The sequence below is a fragment of the Lissotriton helveticus genome, chromosome 11 (assembly GCF_964261635.1).
Source record: "Lissotriton helveticus chromosome 11, aLisHel1.1, whole genome shotgun sequence".
In the NCBI taxonomy this organism is placed as follows: Eukaryota; Metazoa; Chordata; class Amphibia; order Caudata; family Salamandridae; genus Lissotriton; species Lissotriton helveticus.
The window spans coordinates 714,776,190-714,799,413 of NC_136072.1; the positions used below are offsets into that span (position 1 = coordinate 714,776,190).

General features: G+C 43.8%; 1 protein-coding gene across 1 annotated transcript in view; it reads right to left on the minus strand.

Annotated features, from left to right (window-relative positions):
* STC1 (stanniocalcin 1) overlaps nucleotides 1-23,224 on the minus strand; it is a 47,919-nt gene that overhangs the window by 19,109 nt on the left and 5,586 nt on the right. Inside the window, exon 2 of the mRNA XM_078666583.1 lies at nucleotides 11,665-11,807. Coding sequence (XP_078522709.1) covers nucleotides 11,665-11,807 — 143 coding nt within the window. The remainder of the gene's footprint in view (nucleotides 1-11,664; nucleotides 11,808-23,224) is intronic.

A 23,224-nucleotide genomic window follows, 5' to 3' on the forward strand; every position in this document is an offset into this window, starting at 1 on the left:
TCAGAGTCATTGGTTTCAAGAAAATGTGACTCCCAAAGACGTACATGTCAGATGTTTTCATCCATTATAACAAATAGTCTTTGAACTTATCACTCAAGCACCAGTTGACAGTCAAAATTAGTGACAATGAACTTCATCATGCTAGTACTTGTAGGGCAGTGGCAGATTGATTTTACACAAATCAAAAGCTAAGGGCCCAATTTATCATTTGGCGTACAGGATACTCGGCCACAAGTGTGACAGTTGCCCCTTCACCTTATCACAAATGCATTATATCTAGGGCTCCCGGTTTTATGGTATTTTTTTTTTACATTTCCGTCTGTATTTATCCAAATTTCTTTTTTGTTAATTTTATCTATTTATCCATATTTATTTGGGGTTTTGTGAAAAAATGTAGCTGAAATTGTTATGTTTCCACATTTATTTAACCAATAAATATGCACTCATGCTTGAATGTCTGCCAGGTTTCAATGCAGTGAACACTCACTGCTCACTGAAGATAAATCATTGCACTTATAAGAAATTATGAAAATTTCAGTATCAACCTAGTGCATATCCACTGCAGTTTAAGCCTCTTTACTAAAATTCCTTTTTTTTAACCCCCTTACCTATCAATCCACACAGATACGGGCCTGGCAGCCATGGCAGAGTGTATTTAGAATTACTCAAAAAGCAACCCAATTTCCATTTTTATCCACATTTAAAAATAAAGACAGACAAGAATATAAATGTTTTCTGTCAGTATTTATCTGTAAAAATGGAAAACAGGGAGCCTTAATTATATCCTATAATACCAGTAATGCCGTGATGGAATATCCATCATGTTTGTGACGGAGTATCCCATCCACTAAAATATAAATCACGCCCTACATTCTCACAGGTATATACTTGCTACTAGCTTTATTGGATATTTCTGATATTATGTGCCCTAATATTAGAGGGGAAGCTTCATATCTAGAAAGTCAATTTTTTTCACACAGTAAATGATACAGTACAATTACTGGCAACTTGGTCATAGCATAGAATTAGAAACATTGCAACAACCAGCAGAAATCTTTCCTGCACCCAGAATGTCAGGTAGTTCCAGATTTAAATTAACACAAGGTGTGACGCAAAAGTCGCTTACATCGGAAAATCCAATAAGTGGCACAAAAATGGAAGCACACTTTGCAAGTGTGGAGAGCAACTATAAAGATGCAGTGGACCAGATATTTACAAATATCTGCAATTAATATTCCAACCCAACGGCTCATGCACACTTTTAAAAAACTGTTTGTTGTAAGCTGTGTAACTAAGGTGAGGAAGGGTCTTGAACAACTTCACATTTGAGAACAATGTAGGAAAGGAGTCCCCCCACATAAACAAATTCCCCAACTGTTTGTGTATGGGATTATTAACTCTGCGCCCTAAATCTACATCTACTGATTTTCAGCAATGAGGTTTCCAAGCACATACTTGTCAGTTCTCGGAATTTGGCAAAATTAGTAGTAGTATGCAAATAATACTAGTTTTTTGGGTTTATTTTTGATAAATCGGTCCCAAAATCGTTTTTGAACTAAGGACCTCGTTATAACAAAATTATACGCAACAACACTAATCTAGAAATTAAAACTCTTGGTTCAAGAAGCTTAATTCTTTTTTTTTGCCAACCTAGTTTTCACCAGGAATGGAAAATCAAAGATAATACCCTGGGCGCAAATATGCTGGAAGGATGGATGGAAGTCAATCAACTTTACTTATGCTTCCTAGACTACTCGGCCATATTTGACAAGGTTAACAGCTGTGGCTCCTCCACGGAGGAGCGTTGCTCCACATGAAAAATTCAATAATATCATCATTTTATTTTTCCGGTACTGGCCCATTTTTTTTTAATGGGCAGGGTGTAACTCTGCTGTCAACCAGCAGGGGGAGGAGTGGTATGTGCGCATGAGGATATGGCCACCCGTCTCAAGCCAGCCAAACCATCATACTCACTTTGCATGTTCTCCACCCAGGCTGCATTACAGAGAATATAGGCAGAGAACATGCCTGGGCTTCGACTCCCACTCCGAGCACTGGACCACAGTGCTCAGACCAATCACAAGGCTGCAACAGTAGCGTCGTGATTGGCGGGGACAGACTGAGAGCTTCCTGTTGCAGTGTCTTCGACGAAGATGAGCGGAGGAGAGGCGGCGGCCAGGTAAGTGCTGTTTTATTTCTTTCTCTTTAACCCCCCTACTGCCAACCCCACCACCACAGACCTATAGCAGCTGCCACTGAAGGGTAATACATCCAGTGTTTGCCAAATGCTCTTGAATTGGGGAATTTCGAATCCACTTTTATAGGTGATTCCAATTTGATATTCCACTACATGTAAACAAATCAAAAGTCTGGGATCGGAGTAGATATTCTTAAAAGACAAACCAAAACTGAAGCGGAGATGTACTAGGCCACTGTTCATTTATTATACAGTCAATTTTTGGGATTGTTTCTGGTAATAAAAAACTCCCATCATGCCACCCCAACATGAATGTTCAGAATATCTGTGCTTTGGTATGCAGATGACGATTTAATTTTTTATAGAATATCAAATGTCTGCAAAGAGTGTTTCATACTTGGAAGAACGCTTAAAAGAATGGCCACATGGTAAACCTTAGAGTGGAGAAGTGTGGCTCACTGGTTAGAAGAGGCAGACCCTGAAGCAGAGGTCAGACCTGGGACCAGGGTTCAATTCCCGACGCTGTAGGGTCTTGAGCCCAAATGTCCACAGACTCGATAATTTGCTTCGGTGCCTACTCGAATCACGGGTTCACACTCTGCGACTCTGGGCAATAGCTTGCTTAATCTCCACTACGCACCCCCCCCCCCCCCCCCCGCGGCGGGATGCCTGGCTTTCACCTTGGGGATGCCCAGTACGGGTTCTCACAGGGAAAAAGCCAGGACGGGTTCCCAAAGCAAGCACCTTGAGACCTTGTGGTGATAAGGTGCTATATAAGAACCATTGACAGTTACAGTAACAGACAGTAATATAGCAAGAATGGAGGTCATTGGCATTATAAATGTTTTATCAATGGCAAATGGCCATATCACTGATACCGTATGCCAATTACTGTTTTAAATACTTATAAGCAAGGCAGGACAATAGAGCGAGTCATACAGGCTGCTATTAAAAGCATGTGCGCTGGATTTTGTACGGATGGATATTTATTACAAATATTATAGCCCTACTGCTCTCCCACTTCTCACTAGATTAAAATCTGCATTTAGAACAATACCTATAAGGAATAGTATCTGTTTGAACTGACATATTTGTCGGGTTTTTCCCTTTCTTTTTTCTTCTGACCTCCTGTTTTTGACTGTGTGCTGCATATCGTTTTGGCTGATTTTGGAACTGTGGGTACTTTACCACTGCTGATCACTGCTAAACTGCCACTACTCCCTGTGTAAATGTTGGCTGGTAATCCATGATTCACATGTGCCAGTGACTGCTTCTAAGGGGAAGGGCGTATTGTTTCACCCTCTCCCCGCTCCGACTGGCTGACTTCGGCTGCCTCGTCCTGCGGCTTCCCTTATCGATACTCAGTCGATGTATCATGGACCCACATACCTATATCCTGGTATACAGCTTATCAACCAGATGATCTATCCTGTACATGGATTAACATCTCCCCATTCGATGGATAATTGACACAATCCTTGTGCACAAACCACTGAATGGGACACCGCACCCATACAAAATAGGACTGTCCGCACTCTCGTCCCCTCTCACTTTGGGCTCCTGGCTGGGCCCCTCTGTGAATAACTCTTGTTTTTCTTACACTTGTCTTGAGCCGCACATTGTTGGGTGTGCTCCAGTCACACTGACAGTTCATTGCTCTCATTCCAGAAGTTCCATATTGCTTGGTCCTGATGAGACCCCCTAAGTGCTCTTGGGGTCGAAACACTGATGACACGTATTACAAATGAACCACTCTCAGTCTTTATCATTGTGTTAGAAGACTGTTAACTCATTTAGTACACTTACCTGTGGTCGTTTTGTACAAACTAAAACCTATTTTTATATGTTAGCAACTGTCATTCCCCCCTTTTTTTAGGTTCTAGTTCACTTGGGACACTGACTACACTGTGTCTGTTTTTATGATGCAAAGAGTAAAGGCTTAATCAAAGTACCTCTGGTAAATTATTGTGTTTATAACCTTGATTCTTTCTCTGACATTTCATTTCCATGAATATATGCCATGGAACGTTTCAATTATCATATATCATACACATAGTCCACAGGAACCATTGTTCCCTGTTACATGGTAACCAATGATTGGCCTATTTGATTTACGGTTAAGCGCCCTAGTAAAGTGCACTGTGTGCACCCTGGGCCTGTAATTTAAATGCTACTAGTCGGCCTGCAGCATTGATTGTGCCACTTACATGAGTAGCCCTGTAACCATGCATCAGACCAATCACTGCAGTGTCTGTGGGAAGAGAAATATTTGGAATTTGAGTTCAGGGAACCCAAACTCCAAAAATACATACTTTAGTGAAGTTGTGTTTTTTACATTGTGTATTTAAAAATGTTACTTTTAGAAGGTGGGCATTGTCTTGCTTTACCATTCTGTGTCTCTGTCTGCATGTGGAATGAATGTCTGCTTTAGACTGACAGTTGATCCAGAAAAGGGGGTGGTGATGAACAGAGTGTCTGAATTAAGCAGACCACTCTTACCCAGTCCAAAGATCAGGGCTTGATCCATCACCGTTATTTAGCTCACTGCCCCATCCCAGCTCAGAACCTGGCTATATGCAAATTAGTCTGTCCCTGGCCCAGTGCATCATGGGAACAGGGCAGACCAAACTACCAAGCCAATTCTTCACCAGAAAGGAGACAAGCTTCCGAGGACCGGTTTCTGGCATTTCAGCCATCGTCGGCCCGGCTTGCTTGAATCCTGATGGAGCAGTGAGCAAGGGACTCATGTCTGAGTATACCCTGCCACACCTATAGTGGCCAAAAACGATCCAGAAAAGGGGGTGGTGATGAACAGAGTGTCTGAATTAAGCAGACCACTCTTACCCAGTCCAAAGATCAGGGCTTGATCCATCACCGTTATTTAGCTCACTGCCCCATCCCAGCTCAGAACCTGGCTATATGCAAATTAGTCTGTCCCTGGCCCAGTGCATCATGGGAACAGGGCAGACCAAACTACCAAGCCAATTCTTCACCAGAAAGGAGACAAGCTTCCGGGGACCGGTTTCTGGCATTTCAGCCGTCGTCGGCCCGGCTTGCTTGAATCCTGATGGAGCAGTGAGCAAGGGACTCATGTCTGAGTATACCCTGCCACACCTATAGTGGCCAAAAACGATCCAGACTGACAGTTGGGCTGCTTGCACATTCACTCTAGACAGTCACACAAAGGGAGCCGAGGTGTGCCCTGCATGTCCTGATGGCCCATCACCAGGCTATTGGGTCTTCCTGAGCAAGAATGGTGGGAGGAATTGTCACTGACACCTGAATAGAGCTGTGCATATCCTGACACAAAACGTTCTCCACCACCATAGTGTGTCTGGAGCCAGATCAGGAAAAAGCAGGATCCTGTGCACTAAAAAGACTATCCTTTGAAGATTGTCTACTTCAAAAGGCAGAAATGGATAGAAGTACTTGACCTGTGATGCCACATTTTTAGTAGGGCTGGGCGTAGTTTGCGAAGTAGCGCTGCGCGAAGCTACGCGAAGTGCACTTCGCGAGCTACGCGTAGTACTACACGAACTGCCTAGTAGCATGTTCGCACTGTGCAAGATGCCGTTTTCAATTATTGCACAGTGCGGACAAGCATCCAGCACTGTGCAATCATTGGGAAAACGGCATCTTGCACAGTGCGAGCTGTAGCTTTCTGCTGCTCGAGGAGATTTTTCCTCGAGCTGCAGTTTTCTCAACGCGGACTGGTAGTTTCTCATCACGAGTGGTCGCGAGCATACGCGACCACTCGCAATGAGAAAACAGACCTCCCCGCTTTGAGAATCTCGCAGGGTGGTTTATTTTTCACGCTCGCGATCGGCAACTTGATGTTGCTGATCGCAAACGAGGAAAAAGTCTCCCCAGGATGTCATTTTGCTTGCTCGCGGTCGCCAACTTGACGTTGAGGACCGCGAGCAAGCAAAAAATGGCCGCTGCACTACTACGCGTGTTCGCATTGTGCTACGTGCAGCTCGCGTAGTGCAAAGTTGGGCAAACTTTGCGAGCTTAGCATAGTGCTTCGCCAGGCCTAAATTTTAGAACAATTCTGGACCAAGAGGAGATTCTGCCAAGAAGAAGAGTTAAATAAGCAGTACGAGGGGGAACGGTCACTCTGCTTGTTGCTATGTTGTGCTGGCCTGCTACTTCTGTTTTGGACAGTAAAAGGACGGGACTTTTCTTTTTGTATCCTATTACTAAGGTTCTTCAAAGGCTTGTGTGTGTTTGCCTCCTCTTAGGAAGTCTCAGGGCCCTTAAAGACATTATCTTGGGCCCCTAAATTTCTCTGCTGGGAATTCTAAACTGCCAAGTGATTCCAGTTCTGGGCCCTCTGTGGCTTTGCTTCAAAGTAGAGAAGAAAACCCATGCATGTATGGACCTTTAATGACTGTTTTTCCTGTTGTAGCATCGCTGTGTGGGTGACAAACTGATGCATTGCCTCAGTGCGGCCAAAGAGCATTGCAGCCCAAGATCTGAGCACCATGTCTCTGATGTCTGAGACCCTCCTCCTATTCACACTCCATCACTGGCCCTCATGTGCGGCTGAAGAAATGGATGCGTCACCTGCCACACGACTGGAAAAAAAAATCTCCTTGGCGCCCGTTTGCCACATCAACCCAGTGTGCCCCGATTTGACGCATCGCACCTGTGCACCAGTTCTTCTTTGACGCAGCCCAGCAGTAAGGAACCAAGGCCGCGTGTCCAGAAATAGACGCATCACCTTACCTCACAGTAAGGAACCTATGTACCACTTCCTCTGACAGCAAGAATCCTCTGAATCATCTCTTCTGGGAGTAAGGAACTGATGCATCACTTCGCTTTTCCGGTGCCTCACCTCCCCAATGCCTGTTTTTGTCTTTGATTTTGGCAAATCCCAGGTACTGTGTGCTAAAAGTGATGCATCCATATCCCAGATCTCTACGTCTACTTAATATTGAAATAAATAAATTAATTAGGGAACAGTATCTGACCTATTCCTCTGAAAGATATCGTAGAATTGTACTACTAAAGAGAAGGAGGACTAGGGTGAAGGTTAAGATGAGAAAAGAGAGAAGATAGTATATGAATTAATTGCTGGAAGCTGCGTTTAAAGGTCAAGTAAGAACATTTTGGTCTCTCATTGGGGAGGGTTGTGGAGTTAGATCTAGACCACTTCCAGTAGCTATTGAGGAGCATATATGGGTTGGTTATATCCAGAACCTTTACGCAAGTAACGGAACTGTAGTTGATTGTGGAGCAAATGAGGACCTCTTACCATATGGACCGCCTTCTGAAAAAGATATAGAATTGGCCATCAAGGGTTTGCGCTCCTTCGGGGCGATGGGTCCGGATGAGCTTCCAATTTCAGTTTTAAAACAAAATAGTGCAATGTGGAGTAAAATCCTTTTTACGGTGTTTAGATTCTGCTCTGCAAGCAAAACCGTTCTCCCATCTTGGAAAGGGAGTATATTAGTCCCTCTTTTCAAGAAGGGAGACCGCGATGCTCCACATAAATTGCACTTTTAGATGCCGTAGGTAAAGTCTTCGCCAAATGCCTCTTGAAGCAGATTAATGATTGGGTGGACTTGGGTGAAATTTTACCCTTTGAACAGACTGGGTTTAGGCGAAGGCATGGAACCATGGATAATCTAACGGCATTGCAAGTTATAACTGAAAAATATGTTACGGTCCGAGGAGGGAAAGTGTATGCAGCCTTCATAGACTTCTCCACAGCATTTGATAAAGTAGATTGTCCTTTGCTGTGGAGGAAACTATCGGACGTTGGCATGCCGGCCACCCTTCTGGAGTTAGTTTGAGCTCTCCATACTAACACTTGGTGTAGAGTCTTGATGGGAGGGGAAAGAGGTCTATCCCAAGTTATTACTACGACAAACGTCTTAAATCAAGGTTGTTTATTGGCCCTTTTATTATTTTCCTTATATATATCTGACCTCCCCTATGCCCTGTCTTTAAGTGAAGGTATCGCCCCATTATTGGGGGGAAAATCGATTGTCTGTTTGCTATATGCTGACGATATATTAATACTGGATTTAACACCGAGGGGATTAAATAATCGTCTGCAGGTATTACATGAATATGCAGAGGCCCATCACTTAAAGATAAATGTGTCTAAAAGTAAAGTAATGTGCATGTTGGGAAGGAAAAAGTTGAAGTATGGGAGTTATGCCTGGTCTGTAGGTGGACAAAAATTGGAAGTGGTAAACTCATATGTCTTCCTAGGAAAAACAATATGTGGAAATTCAAGCGACAAGGCTCATATAGGAAACAATATTCGGAAAGCAATGGCACAAGGTAAAAGCTTAATCTCCCTTTATAGATCCACAGGCAGAAGACACTTTGCATTCTTACTAGAGGTTTTCCGTGCTAAAATCCCAGCTTCCTTATTGTACGGTATCGAACTACTCGACTTAGGAAAATGTTTTTTTTTAATATAACAGAAGGTAAAATCTTGCGGTATCTAACCTCAGTTAACTCTGCCTGTTCTGTGGCCGCTCTTAGGTTGGAATTTGGTCTGCGCAGTAGTTGGGTTTAGGGCCTTGCAGGGATAGTGTGATGGGTTACAAGCCTTGTAAAGGGTAAACCTGGTACATTAAGATCTCTTATTCAGAAAGAATTATTAGGAACCCTAAAGGAGCAATCATTAATTGTAAAAAAATTTAGAACTGCGGTTGACCTGCTTCATTTGGACGAATCTGTACTTTTGACTTTATCACCATATCAGCTAAAGGCCATTTTGAAACAGGCCACCTGGAAATTTGGACAGTGAAGCCCGTATTTCAAAGAAAGGCATTTATCCGGCTATTGACTCCTGTCTGATAAGTAAAGTACAATCTTATATTACTTGGAACCTCCCCCATGGAGTACGCTGTTTTTGGCTTTTATTGAGGCAGGGACTTCTTCCACTGAATAATGTATTGTCCAAATGGTATGGTTCCTCCCCAGTCTGTAATTTATGTAATAATTCAATCCAGGATGTTACTCATGTGCTCTTTGTTTGTCCAGCTCTTTTTTTACATCGGCGTAAGTGGATGAGACCAATCTGCCTACAACTATCCATTTTGTCTGCCACTGCATTTATAGACGCCATTTATAATCCACCAAATAATGTTTTGCCACAGAATTTTTAACTTTTTTAAAAGCTTTTAAGATATATATTAAAATTTCACATGGATGTTATGATTTTTCATCAGTGATTTTACCTGATGTTGTACTAGACTTTATGTATTTGCATCCCATACCCTATTGTACTAAAATGTATGTTTTTATCTTTTGTCCTTTTTATGTGGATCTCATTTGAGTTCCAAAACCATAAATAAATTGAACTTGTACTTGATGCATCCATAGTTTTTTATGAACTGAGCTGTTTCGAACCTTTTAAAAGAAATATATTTACTTGTATGTTTCTGTTGTTTCGCTCTGGTTTCATTCAGATAAACATTGGTTATTTTCCTAAACTGGTGTGGTGTCCATTTGCAGCATTTTCTCTGTGTTACTGTGTGTTTATACAAATGCTGTACATTGTCTCTGAGATAAGCCTGAGTATTATGTTATGCTAAAATATTTATAAAACGCATGGCTGCCCCAGCAACGGGACTGCTCATGCCAAGCTGACCAGGGGTGAGAAGGGAAATTCTTGGATGCATATCCTGACTAGAAGGAAGGGTCCCTACTTCGACAGAGTGCAAGCCAATGCCAACTAGAGACTCCCATTTCTAATAGTATTGTATGGGAATTAAAGTCCCAGCTGGTTGGAGGAAGCACTGGAAAGGTTTATGAAAGTGGTAATCAATCTACCTTTAGTGCTCTTTAGTCCATCTCCAATTTGAAATTGGGTTTATCCAAATGTTTCGGATATTTGACTCTTCATATACAAATACAATTTTAGAGGAAAAAATCTTAAGTCTGCAAACTTAGTTCATGAAACACACCAGCCCTACAATATTAAGCCCAGATGCTGAATCAAAGGAGATCATTTAAGGTTCCAACCATCATTGCTTCTGATTTAGAAAAGTGGGTTTAATTGGAAGAAAATTTTGAAATCTACTAGCCAATGCCAAAAACTCTGGATCAAAGAAATGAAAGGGGGAAACAAAACACAAAGACGAGTCATGTCCAATGAGTGTGAAGTGGTGTCAACCCAGAAATAGTTAAAGTCACACTGTCGCCGATTGGGTGGGCAGTATGGGAAAGGTAGTTTCAGCTTTTTTAAGAAGAATAGATCTTGAAAGAGATAGGAAGTACAGTCAATTTAAGCAAGAGAAACCCCAATCTTAAAAGATGTAATAGAACAGTGTCTTTACTAACAAGTGGTTCATTGTTTACTTTGAAGTAATCAGTAATATGTCACAATAGGCTTAATGTATTTTTATGGTTAACCTTAAATATTGGAAGGGTGTCATTGTACCACCGGAACACCCATAGTTTTGATTTAACAGTTCTGAATGGCAAATTTCTGATTTTGTGCATCTGGTGATTTAGGTGGGTTTTAATCGATCTTCATTAATACTATAATTAGTACAATAAACACATTTACTATCGCTGTTTATGCCAATAGCCTTATTAAAATAGCTACAGTAATTCATACTCAGTTCTTCCTTGTACAAGTTTGGCTAGACAATACCTGATGAAATTTGGTTGGCTAAATGTATGCCTGTGTAGGTTTCTCTGTAGGGATAGAGATGGTATTATGGTACATTAATGTAGAGCCAGTTAAAGGGAGTCCTTCAAAGTGAGCAACCACATGTCAAACGTATAAGCCTTTTGGAAGAGGCTTCGCTCCAAGGAAAATATTAAAACAGGGAACAATAGCCTGCAGTTACTACTATTAGATTCTGAGGTTGATGCAAGCTTTGAGGTGCGCTTTCAATTACCAGGACAAATCCTGGTTGTAAGCGCATTTAAAGATGGGCAAACCAATTGAATGAAGGTTAATGGACATGTGACCTTTGATGGTTGGGGCGGGGTCTTCCTGACAACTCAAGTACATGAAGAGTACATAAAGCATAATTTGTTTTGTTTATCTTGTAGGCAAAGCTTTCTGCATGATCTACTGTTAAGAGAATCTTAAAAATCTACATAGAGTGGTCTGTGACTCCCCCAAGAGAATTCTCCGCTATCATACGCTAATGGATGTTGGTAGATCATGTCACCTCCTATAGAGTGCATGTATTGCAATCCATGAAAGACTATTTTACATAGTAAGTATCCCAACTCACACCTTAAATACTTCCACATAGATGTATTCTCTTCAGAAAGTAATCAAATGTATATTTTTTCCACTTCCGCAGGCTTTTAAATGTTTTTTTCAGGACTTAAATGCAAGCCAGACATTTTCGTTTTAAGCAATCCTCCACATGCTAAACGTGTCAGCGCTCTCAAGCAGGGCCTGTTCACTAAGCGGATCCTCATTAAAGAGTGCAGCATACACATAATTCAAACTGGGATATGAAAGACCAACCACTTACCTGAGTGTCAAATTTAGCAGCACTGTATAGAAAAGACTTGCAGATATCATACATTCCGTCAGTGTCGCAGGTTGAATTCTCCAGGCAAGCGAATGCTCCACAGCCTACCTGGAGGGCACTACTTAGACAGCGCACCACTTCAGCTGCAAAAAGAACACAAGGAGTGAACAAATAATACAGGTTTAAATATCGTACAGCAATTCATCAAGGCAAGAGCTTGAGGCTTTCAATAGACTAACAAGAGCAACTCAAATACTCATAGCAAAATCCCATGCAAAACTACATTTGTCCAACATCTCATTCAGGAAACTCACACATAAACACAAGCTCTCTCCATTGATAACCTGCAACAATAGGATCAGGCGAATTTCTGCTTCAAGAAATGTAGCCAGCAGCCGCTCTACTCTTGGGAAGGCCAATCTCTTGCCATCCACTTGCATCAGCATAATTTGTGGTTGTTTCAGTGCTCAGTTTTGCCCAAAAACAAGGGATACAACAAGGCTAGATCCACCTTCAGTCACAAGGCATGGATTAGGGCAGCCATTTTTGAGACCGAGTAACTGAAGTTCATCCTAGTAAATTATTCTCTCCTTTCATGGGACTCTAACAATACTGAATTTACAACAGGGGTGTGTTGCTTACACCACACTTGCAGCGATAGATGCCCGAGAGTTGGCACTCCATTGCTTAAATTAAGTCTTATTAAAGGCAGCAAACTCTACAAGAAAGTGTATATGCCTGAGAATCTGCCATCATTTTTGTGAACCTGAATCTGAGAATCCAGGTGCCAAGCTCATGAGATGTAAACATACTCTTGCGGTATAACCCAAGTAGATTTCCATTAGGACTGCCGCTGTTCCTTTGCTTCACAGTGTGCAAAACTTGCAAAGTGAAGACTTCAGTTCACGGTTCATACTTTACGCTTGTTCTTTAAAAGCAACAAAGAGAGTGAATAACTGCTCCTATGAGTCAATTACATGAAAAAAGCATTCGACCCCTACTGCCAATCATCCTACTTTAATCGAAATGATTTACCACCTTTGGCTCCCCAGAAAGTTTCCATCCTGCCTTAGACATATACAATCCATAATGAACTCCCTACAGACTGGAAGGTCAAGCAATGATGCTTTGCGCTGAGGGGATCCTGCAGACTAGGCAGCTGTCCCCATATGTTATTGGAGGGATGTGCAGGACGAAAGTGTTACACTTTGCTGTAATGCTGGCTAAAATGTGTGTTAGTTCTTTTGATAAGCATGATTTGTTGCGAGTCATAATTAAGACATTACAGTGAGACCACTGGCCCACATACTATTAAATAAAAATACAATTTTAAAGATAATTTGGATTATTGTTTAATAACCGGATAAGAATGAAAGGGCGAGATTTTGATCGATACCTTATATCTATTGATCCAAACCTCGATCTGGTCGACTGAACCTTTATTGCCTGTCTTGGAAGGAAACAGTACACCTATCTGCAAGTTAGTTCACCCAATAAAGGACTCTACTCTCAAAGATCACGGACAACTTCTAGGTTTCAAAAGTTTATTGTAAAGATATAATGAGCTGCAAATACAAGCATCTCAGAATGAGATTCACGAGATACACAGGTCCAATTACATACATGTGCTCTCGAAAAGCCCTCAGACGAGCAACAGAAATCACTAACACAAGTTCTAAAAATAGCAAAGCTATCAGCATAGACGCATATCTCTCCTTCATTTAGGTTGGAGGAAAACAAACACAGGTTAGGCGTCCCTACCCGGTTCTAGATGGTATCCCTACTTAACCAAATCCCAACCTAACAAAGGTGTCAGCAATGAATGACCCCCAAGGGAAGTCACCCACTCTAAGTCTCTTGGTGAAAACCTAAAGTTCTCCAGTCATGACCCCTCACTGCCTACCCATCCGCTCTCTAAAGGGTCCTCAGGTCTCTGCTCTAACTCCACCCAGGGGTGCTGTCCCTAATACAAAATAGTCAACAACATTTGAGACGCCCCTTGCGAAACGCCTCTCACGTGGTGCAACTTCAGGCTTTTTCCATGATGCTTTGTATTGGGCCTCAGACGTTAGAGTTGACCTTGCTTCTCAGTCTCTTCTCCGGCCCGCTGATACCCCTTAAACATTCCAGAACCCTCCTCCATGTCTGGGCCGTCTACTGAACAGACCTCTATTCATTCACTTATAATTGGATCCCCCCTTTCCTGTTGCAGACAGATATCTGCCGCCAAGAACCCAACTCTCATAGACTTCTAAAAAGCTTGCAACATTTCTCAGCCCAGACATGTACGTGTAAATCAATGCTAAAACATTTCAGGCCTACAATATTTCACATTATGATTATAGCATTCAATTTCTTCATTTAATTAAAGCATGTTAAAACTCTTATTCTATTATTTAGGAAACATTACTCTAAATCATGGCCCATTAATGCAATGACCAAAAACGTTAAACAATCTGTGTCGTGAAAAGAAACACCTTCCCTTTTAGCTCCAGCTCTGGCCCTGTGGCCTACCACGTTCTGCGTTTTACCACAGACCATCTTATATGTTAACAGCTACACGACATAGATTCAAAATAATCACGTCTACTAAAATCATATAATGTCACACATTTCTGTATTAATTCCACTTCTACTTAAATCTCTATATTAGCTATACATTTAGAATATAATTTCAGATACTATTAGCACTCATGGCATTTCTCTTCATGAATTATGCTCTCTATAGGTAAGTGTGATGTACTCATATATTTATATCAGTTTGCGCTCTCTCAGTTCCCCCCTTTGATGACCTCTCGGGGTCATCACTAACATTTAAACTGCAGTTATTGCTGGCATTCTCTGCGCTTCCAGAGCTCTCAGGCTCCTGTACTGATTATCTTGTATGGCAGCCAATCTCTGCAACTGTTCTCTTTGGGCCCTTTCTGACCTTCTTGCTCTGTACCATTTGAATACCCTCACCAATCCCCACAATATTATCCCACAGATCAATATTATGATGATAGGCTTTAGGATATACCAAATAAAGCTTTTGCCTAAGGTGGAAAACCACCCTCCAACTGTACTCATTCCGTGGCCCACCTTTTCCCAGACATTTTCTCTACTCAAGTCTTCGATCTCTTTGTGTATATTAGTTATGTTCTTAATAACTTTCTCAAGGGGTTTTGAAAGGTCTGGAATGTAAGTGCAACATTCCTGAACCTTCAAAGCCTTACAGACTCCGCCCTCTTTTGCTAATAAGACATCTAATGCAAGCCGATTTTGAAGAACCATAGCCCTTATCGATTGCATCTCTCCTTCTACCAGCATTAAGGACTGAGCAGTGCTGGCAGACAACCTGTCGACAACTGTTGCCAGTCGTCTAATTTTAACATCATTAAGGATTATTCCCAAAAGAGGGAACATAGCTCCAAAGACATCTCCAACCATTTCTGCATCACCTAAATCCCTCCTTCCCCTCGATGATGTCTGGCCCTCAATGATCAATAAGTCTTGTGCATGATATATTTTGGGGAAGACAATTGCCAAGTAACATGATCCATACCAGTTGTCAGGTAGTCTCACGTAAGCATTTCTTCCACATACAAAATACACATTTGGAATCACTTGCATTCCCTTCAGGAAATCCTTAGTGTAGTACTCTAAATTAAAAGCATGTTCACAGTCAACTTCACCCACGTATACATTTTCATAATACGTTTTGGCTCGGTGAGGACATAACTTTCCTTTCTGCGCTTTATCTAAAGCTATTGGACCACTACTACCCTTTCTCTTATGTGACTTCTCTTCCTCGGTCCAATCTAATTTCCCTTGTCCTGATTTTTTCAAAATCTTTTGTCTCCTGTAACGATCATCCACCTGCCCTATGAACTTTTTCTCGACTTCGGACACCTTGCATGTCAGATTATTTCTACGGGCATGTGAAGTATCTAAGGTAATCCAAGGAATGAAGAACTTGGCCAATCTGTCTTCACTCTTCCAGTAATCCCATTTATTCATCTGCTTATAATTCGGGACTTCTGGCAACACAGAATCATAATTGGAGAAATAGTATTCAAAACTATCTCTCTCATAAAATATACTAAGCAATAAGCTACATGTAATGCCATATGTCAGAGGGAGGTGATGATATCGAATTCCTTCATCTACAGACGCAGGCAACTGCATGCAGACGTAGCAATCCTTAACCTCCATGGCATCCACGTATTCATACAAAAGTTTAGCATAAGCATTTGACCTAAAGTCTCCTTGGGACTCGTCTACATGTAACCTGCGGGCTTCTGCAGCCAATAACGCTTTCTCTTGAGTGTTTTCCCTTTTCTCACCTGCAACAGTGGGTGTAAGTGTTACTACAGAATTCGCATCAGTTACCTTTACCTCTTCCTCATGTCCCTTTACATAAGAAATTGTTACCACTAAAGCTATTAATATTATCACTCCTACTATTAGTGTACCTATTATACATTTAGCTCTGCGGTTCGGGGTGCCGGCCTCCATTTCGTCAGACAATCTAGCTTTTCCCTTTCTCTTTGCAAAAAAGTTCTTTTCCTCTCGTTCCTTTACAGTCTCTTTCAATCCTTTTTTGTCTTTAGAATCCACACAGCTGGAGGCTGACAGCCTTTTTCGCAAAAAAGTCCTTTCACAGTTCAAAAGACAACCCTAGCCCTTCTCCATCCACTCAAGGGGTTCCCTAAAATTCTCTGCTTCCTGGGCGCTAGGTAATCTTCTTTTCTTCTGCTTGCTTTATTTACAAAGTCCTTTAACAATCGACTATTAGATTTGTGGTTGCAGCTTCAATAGCATAGTTCAATATTTCCATGCGAAGAGTATGCTCTTCATGTGCTGTTATCGTGGTACCAAAGTCGGGGAATTTCAATTCTGTAAGAAACATGTGTTTTAACTTGCTGAGGCGGGGAGGTCTGGGGAGCACGAATGTTAGTGACCCTTCTTGTTCGACACCGGGTACCAACAGTTGTATTTCCACGGTGATAATGGGCTCAGAACTGGACACCACCACCGCTCGGATCCTCCCTGTCTCCGGTTTCACAGACATTTGTCGCCAGATATGTCCACTCAGGTGTGGAGTATCTTCTGTTAGGCACACGCACTCTTCTTGACCTTCTTCGGTCTGATGCTTCAGCGCCCTGAGCACCTTCTTCTGGGTCTGAGTCTTCTGATATCGGAGGAAGGGTTGCTTCTGGAGTTGACCTCAGGCTAGAACTTCTTCTTTGCGGCCAATTTGCTTCTCCACGTGCCCTTCTACTCCTTCTCCTTCTGGTCTGTTCTCGCTCTCTTTCAGACCTGTCAGGGTCAGACTCGTACTCCCAGCTGTCTTCTCCTTCTGTAGCGTCTTCTGTTTCGCTGTTGTACTGACCGTCCTCAGCTTGGTCAGACTCGTTCCCTGCTTCCACTGGCACCTCTACAGCTAGGCTAGCCCCCTCTATGGCTTCTTGGTCCTCAGCTGGACGTCCATCCGAGAGAGGAGCTGTTTCCAGAGGTGCTGGAACCCTTTTCGTATGCGACGCGTGTATCCAGTTGGGCAGGCCTCCCACCTTTACAGCTGTACTTGTGATCAGGATGACCTGGTAGGGCCCACGCCAACGAATATCCAAGCAGCTTCTTCTCACATGTTTCTTCACCAGGACCCAGTCCCCAGGATACAGGTCATGGCAAGGGCCCTGGCACGCTGGAACCTCTGCAGCCTGCACCTGAAGGGACACAGAACGCATGGCGTCAGACAGCCCCTTACAATAGTCCAGGATCATATCATCTGTGATATTTAACAGTGCAGTAGCTGGAATAGATGGCAGTCTCATTGCTCTCCCCATTAACACCTCATGTGGTGACAACCCTGTTCTTCTGTCTGGGGTACTACGAAGGCTCATGAGTACCAATGGCAGGGCATCAGGCCAACTCAGGGTCGTTGAGGAGCAAACTTTCGCTATTCTGGACTTGATCGTGCCATTAATTTGTTCCACAATTCCTGAGGCTTCTGGTCGGTAACTGCAATGGAGCTTTTGGTCTATATTCAGTGCAACACAAATCATCTTCACAAGCTCGCTGTTGAAATGTGTTCCCCTATCTGATTCCAAAAAGGCCGGCACCCCGAACCGAGGGATAAGTTCTCTAAGCAGTAACTTAGCCACTGTGAGGGTGTCGCACCTACGTGTAGGGTATGCCTCAACCCATCTGGAGAACACACAAACAACCACCAGGACATAGCGGAGGCGGTTGCATCTTGGCATTTCAATGAAATCTATCTGCATTCTGTTGAATGGACCTCCAGACCTTCCTATGTGACTTAGTGCAACTGGTGTTCTTTTCCCTACATTCAGCTGCTGGCAGGTCACACAACGCTGGCACACTGCTTCTGCTGCTATTCTAAACTTAGGATTGTACCAAGTCTGTCTAAACACTCTCAGCATAGCATCTCTCCCTAAGTGTACGGGACCATGTATGAGTCTAGCCATTGGACTCACCATCTCATTGGGCAACACTGCTCTGCCGTCTGCTGAGACCCAAAAATGCGTCTCACCCATTACACATCCTGCCTTTTCCCATGTTTCTTTCTCAGAATCAGGAGCATTTTCTTGCATGGTTGACAATTCATCCCAAGTATCAACAGTTTCCAGTATCATGGTTAATTCAGTTCTTACATTTATTCCACCCACATCCACCTCTGTGAAAGAGTAACCTTGTTCTGCGCAATACCGCGCAACTTCATCAGCATATCTATTGCCTTTCGAAACAAAGTCCTCATTTTTGGTATGTGCGATGCACTTTACAACTGCGATACTTGCTGGACATTGCAATGCTTCTAACAACAAGCGCACAAACTCTCCATTGCGAATGGGAGAGCCTGAAGAAGTCATGAACCCTCTTTGAGACCATAACTGCCCGTAATCATGAACTACCCCAAACCCGTATTGGCTGTCGGTGTAGATGGTAACTCGAATTTGATTGCCTGCTAAGCAAGCACGTGTTAGGGCAATAATCTCGGCTACCTGAGCGGAGTTTACTCCTTCCAGGCACCCAGCTTCCACAACTCCTTCAATTGTACAAACAGCATAAGCTGCTCTCAACTGCCCAACTTCGTCTCTTACACATGAGCCATCGACAAAGAAAACTTCATCTGGGTCCGTCAGTGGCTCATCTACGATGTCGGGTCTGGGTTTGGTGCATAGTTCAGTCACATCGAGACAGTCATGGTCTGTATATTCATCATCATCATCAATATCATTTGGAAGTGGCATTAAGGTAGCAGGGTTCAAAACAGAGCATCTCTTGAGGGTCACGTTCTCTGCAGCAAGAATAACTTGCTCATAGCGCGTGAGCCTGCTATTGGTCAGATGCTGTGTTTTGGTCCTGGTCATCAACAGTTCAACAGAATGTGGCACGCACACCTCTAACGGGTGCCCCATAACAATATTTTCACATCTCTCAATGCTGACACCCGTTGCAGCAACGGATTTGAGACATCCGGGCAACGCTGCGGCTACTGGGTCTAAAGTAGCCGAGAAATAAGCAACTGGTCTACGGGCATTCCCATGGATTTGGACCAACACAGACAACGCACAACCTTCTCTCTCACAACAGTAAAGAAAGAATTGTTTATTGTAATCAGGCATTCCCAATGCCGGAGCACGACACAGGTCCTCTCTCAGCTGTAAGAATGCCATCAAACAGTCTTTGTCCCATGGTACCGGATCACTCACCTCTTTGTGCGTCAGTTTTTGCAAGGGCTTTGCTTTCAGTGAAAAGTTCACGATCCACTGTCGGCAATAACCCACCATCCCTAGGAACATCCTGACCTCTCTCTGTGTCTGAGGCGCGTTCATTTTCATGATCGCCTCTATCCTGTCTGGTGACACCTTTCGTTTGCCTTTCTCAATTCTGTGTCCCAAGTACTGTACTTCTGTCAGGCAGTACTGCAATTTTCCCGGGGATACCTTATGCCCATTGGCAGCTAGGTGATTTAACAAAGCAATGGAGTCTTCCCTGCAAGCTTCTTCTGTTTCTGACGCCACAAGGAGGTCGTCTATGTACTGGACCAGAACTGACTTCTGGGGCAGCACTAGACTTTCAAGATTTTTCTTCAGAAGCTGGTTAAAGATCGATGGACTCTCTGTATACCCCTGAGGGATACGACACCATGTTAGGACGCGATTTTCCAGCTTAAATGCGAAAAGAAAATGGCTATCTTCGTCCAAAGGGATCGAAAAGAAAGCCTGACAAAGATCTATCACAGTGAACCACTCAGCTTGGAATGGAATCTGAAACAGTATCACTGATGGATTCGGTACCACTGGACAACATGAAACGACTATGTTATTAATCTTTCGAAGGTCCTGCACTATCCGAAATTTCCCATTGGGTTTCTGCAGACCCATAATCGGGGAGTTGCATGGACTACCCACGATTTCTTTCAGTATTCCCTGTTTAATCATGGACTCGATCACGGGTTTTATGCCTGCAATCGTTTCTGGAGTCAATTTATACTGGGGTGTTCTTGGGAACTCAGCATGCGGTTTCACTACAATTTTCACTGGGTCCACCCCTTTGACTAATCCAATCTCTTCCCCAGTGAAATCCCATACCTCTGATGCCACTGTCTCTCTCAAATCCCAGGGAAGCTCGTCCACTGTCAAAGTAGGGTACAGCTCCACACATATTCTTGAGTTTGCAACTTTGAAATCTGCATCATCATCATTAGTCAATACCTCCACTCCCTGGGGTGTACAATATATAGTACAATTCAATTTGCACAACAGGTCTCTTCCTAGCAGACACACAGGACTTGAATCGCAAACCACAAATTGGTGCTCATCTCTGTACTTCCCTATTTTCACCTGTACCGGTTCTGTCAATTGGCTGGTTATTCTCCTGTTTGCGACCCCTACCACCTGTATGGTCTCTCCAGACATGGGCAGGTCTGGAACTGCAGCTGATCTGATCGTGGATCTAGTGGCTCCTGTGTCCACCAGAAATGTCGTAGGGCACCCTGCTACTTCTGCTTCCACATAGGGTCCCCTCTGATCTACCTCTAAGGCTGCCCCAAGGGTGCAGTCTTCTCTTTCCACTCTCTGTCCGGTTAATGGGTCCACATAATAGCATTCTTCACCTTCCACAAACAGGGGCATTTGTCTATAGGTCTTACCCATACTCCCTACTCGAGGAGGTTGCGGGAACTGGGCTCGGGGAGGAGCCCCCCCCCCTTTGAGCACCTTTCCTTGGTATGGCGTCGCCCCTCTCATAGGTGCGCTCTGAACCTCTTCCTCCTCTATCTCTTGCTCTCCGATCTCCACATTGTAAGGGCACTCGCGTTTCCAATGCCCCAACTCGTTGCACTGGTGGCACCTAGTCGTTTTCTTCAAGGTAGCTATGTCTACTCTGGGTCTGAAGGTAGTACTCTCCTCATTACCCTTGTTCTGACTGTACTGCTTCTTACCTCCTGTACCTGTCCCTTGCTGCTGTTGTTGCTGTCCCCCCTTTCCTGCTGCCTGCAATTGTACCACCATCAGCTTCTCTTTTAGTTTCTTAGCCTTGGAGTCTACCTCATCGCAGCAGTACCTAGCATATCTCAGTATTTCATCTAGGGGTCTACTTTGCCAACAAATCGAGTGTTGCTGAATCATTAAACTAATATCCGGTCTCAGTCCCAGGACGAACTTGGACACGAATTGCCCTATGTCCTTTGGATCCATTACATCCAAGCCGCTATACTGTTTAAACGCCTTCAGCAATCTCTCGTAATATTCATGGACTGTCTCTTTGGGTTCCTGTCTCGTTCTGTCTATTCTGACCCAATCTATGTCTTGCATTGGCACTTTTTCTTTCAGCCAAGTCATCACTCTCTCGAATTTTGCCATCACGATCTCGGACGGCCCATTAGTCCTAGCATCTCTCTCTGGCTCCGTTGTGGGCCACTCAGCGCTAACCTTGCATGCTGTCCACAGATCTCCTGGTACTACAATGTCAAACAGCGTGTTCAGATCTATCCATAGGACTTTTGAGATCTTTACAAACCTCTCGACTTGCTTGTACCACTCCACGGGGCTCTCTCGTAACTTGGGGAAAGATGTGGTAAAAGCAGCTAAATCTCCCCTACTCCAAGGGACATGTACATAGCTCCCATTGGCAACTTCACGCAAAGGGTAAGCTTCTATTCCCTGCTGTCCTGGTGTTATACCAATCATGCTTCTTCTGCCGGTCCCTTTCTTGGACCACCTCTCTTCCCATTTATCTAGTGCCCTCCATGTCCTTATTCCAGTAATCAGTTCCCTTATGTGTGTTTTCAGCCCAATCGTTCTCCTCTCATCTAGATCTCGATCTGAGTAATGTAGCCTGTGGTTACCCTGTAATGCTTTGGTTCTTGACAAGTCCACCATATATTTGCCTGCTAGTTCGACTAACTTCTCATGGACTGCTCTCGCCTTTCGTGTGATGTCCTTTGCCATATACAGTATTTCATCCTGTTCATACATTTCCATTCTTTCTAAAGGCAGGGTACCATCTACCATGTCATCCAGATCTGACCTTAAGCTGGAGACATCGAGTCTTTTGGCTTTTATCTCAGCTCGCAATATGTCTTTTGAAGGGGGCTCACTGGTCTCCCTCCCATCCCAACTTCGAGCTCTGCGTTTGGGCTCAGGAGAATTAATGGGTGGCCTCCCTTGCTCCCATCTCTCCAGGTCCCATGCTCGGCCATCCAATCTTGGAAGGTGATGGAACACGGGCCTTTTATCCCTACTCTCTCTCTGCCCACTCTCGTCTTCTTCTCTCCTCTCACCGCACATCTCTCTGTTATTTTCCCTCTGGTCGCTACACTCCCTTTGCCTCGTATCGCTCAGTATCCGATACGATCCTTCCTGGTTCCCCATATTCCCTGGGCTGCGCTCATTTCTGTCATCACAGGGACTATGGTGCGACCTCTCACAACTCCCATTCTGTTCTCTGGTGCCAGGCACACAGTGTGGACACTTAAAGCTGTTCCTGTACTCTTGCGCTCTCCTCTCCCCTTCACTGAGTATCGGGCACGCCACCCCTCCACTCCCGGGGCCCCCGTTTTCCAGGTCTGTTCTACCTCCATTCCGGGCCCAATGGGTGACTCCCCTACTCCCTCTACAGTCCCACTCCGGGCTACTCTCCCCAGCCCCGCAGTGAGTTCGTGCTCTGCTGTCCTGACTTTCCCTTTCTGCTTCTGCAGCATTGATGCACTTTTGAGCCTTCACTGCCTCATCCCACTGCTTCATGTACTCATTTAGTTCTTGCAAGGACTTTCGTCCAGATCCCCTCAGATCCATTGGCCATCTGGGGCCCCCAGGATCTCCCCCTGGGTCCCCTGCTGTGTGCATCGGGGTGCTCCACTCTCTGGGTATCGGCATCTGACTTGGGGAATTAGTGGTATCGTTCCTCCTTGCCTGCTCTGCTCTTTCTCTGTCTTTCCGTTTCCGTTCTTCCCCTTTTGCTCTCTCTTGGTCATATATCGATATTATAGGACCTATGGTAACAGGTACCTGTAGTGCATCTGGTAATGGGTAGGATGTGGCGCTTTCCGTTT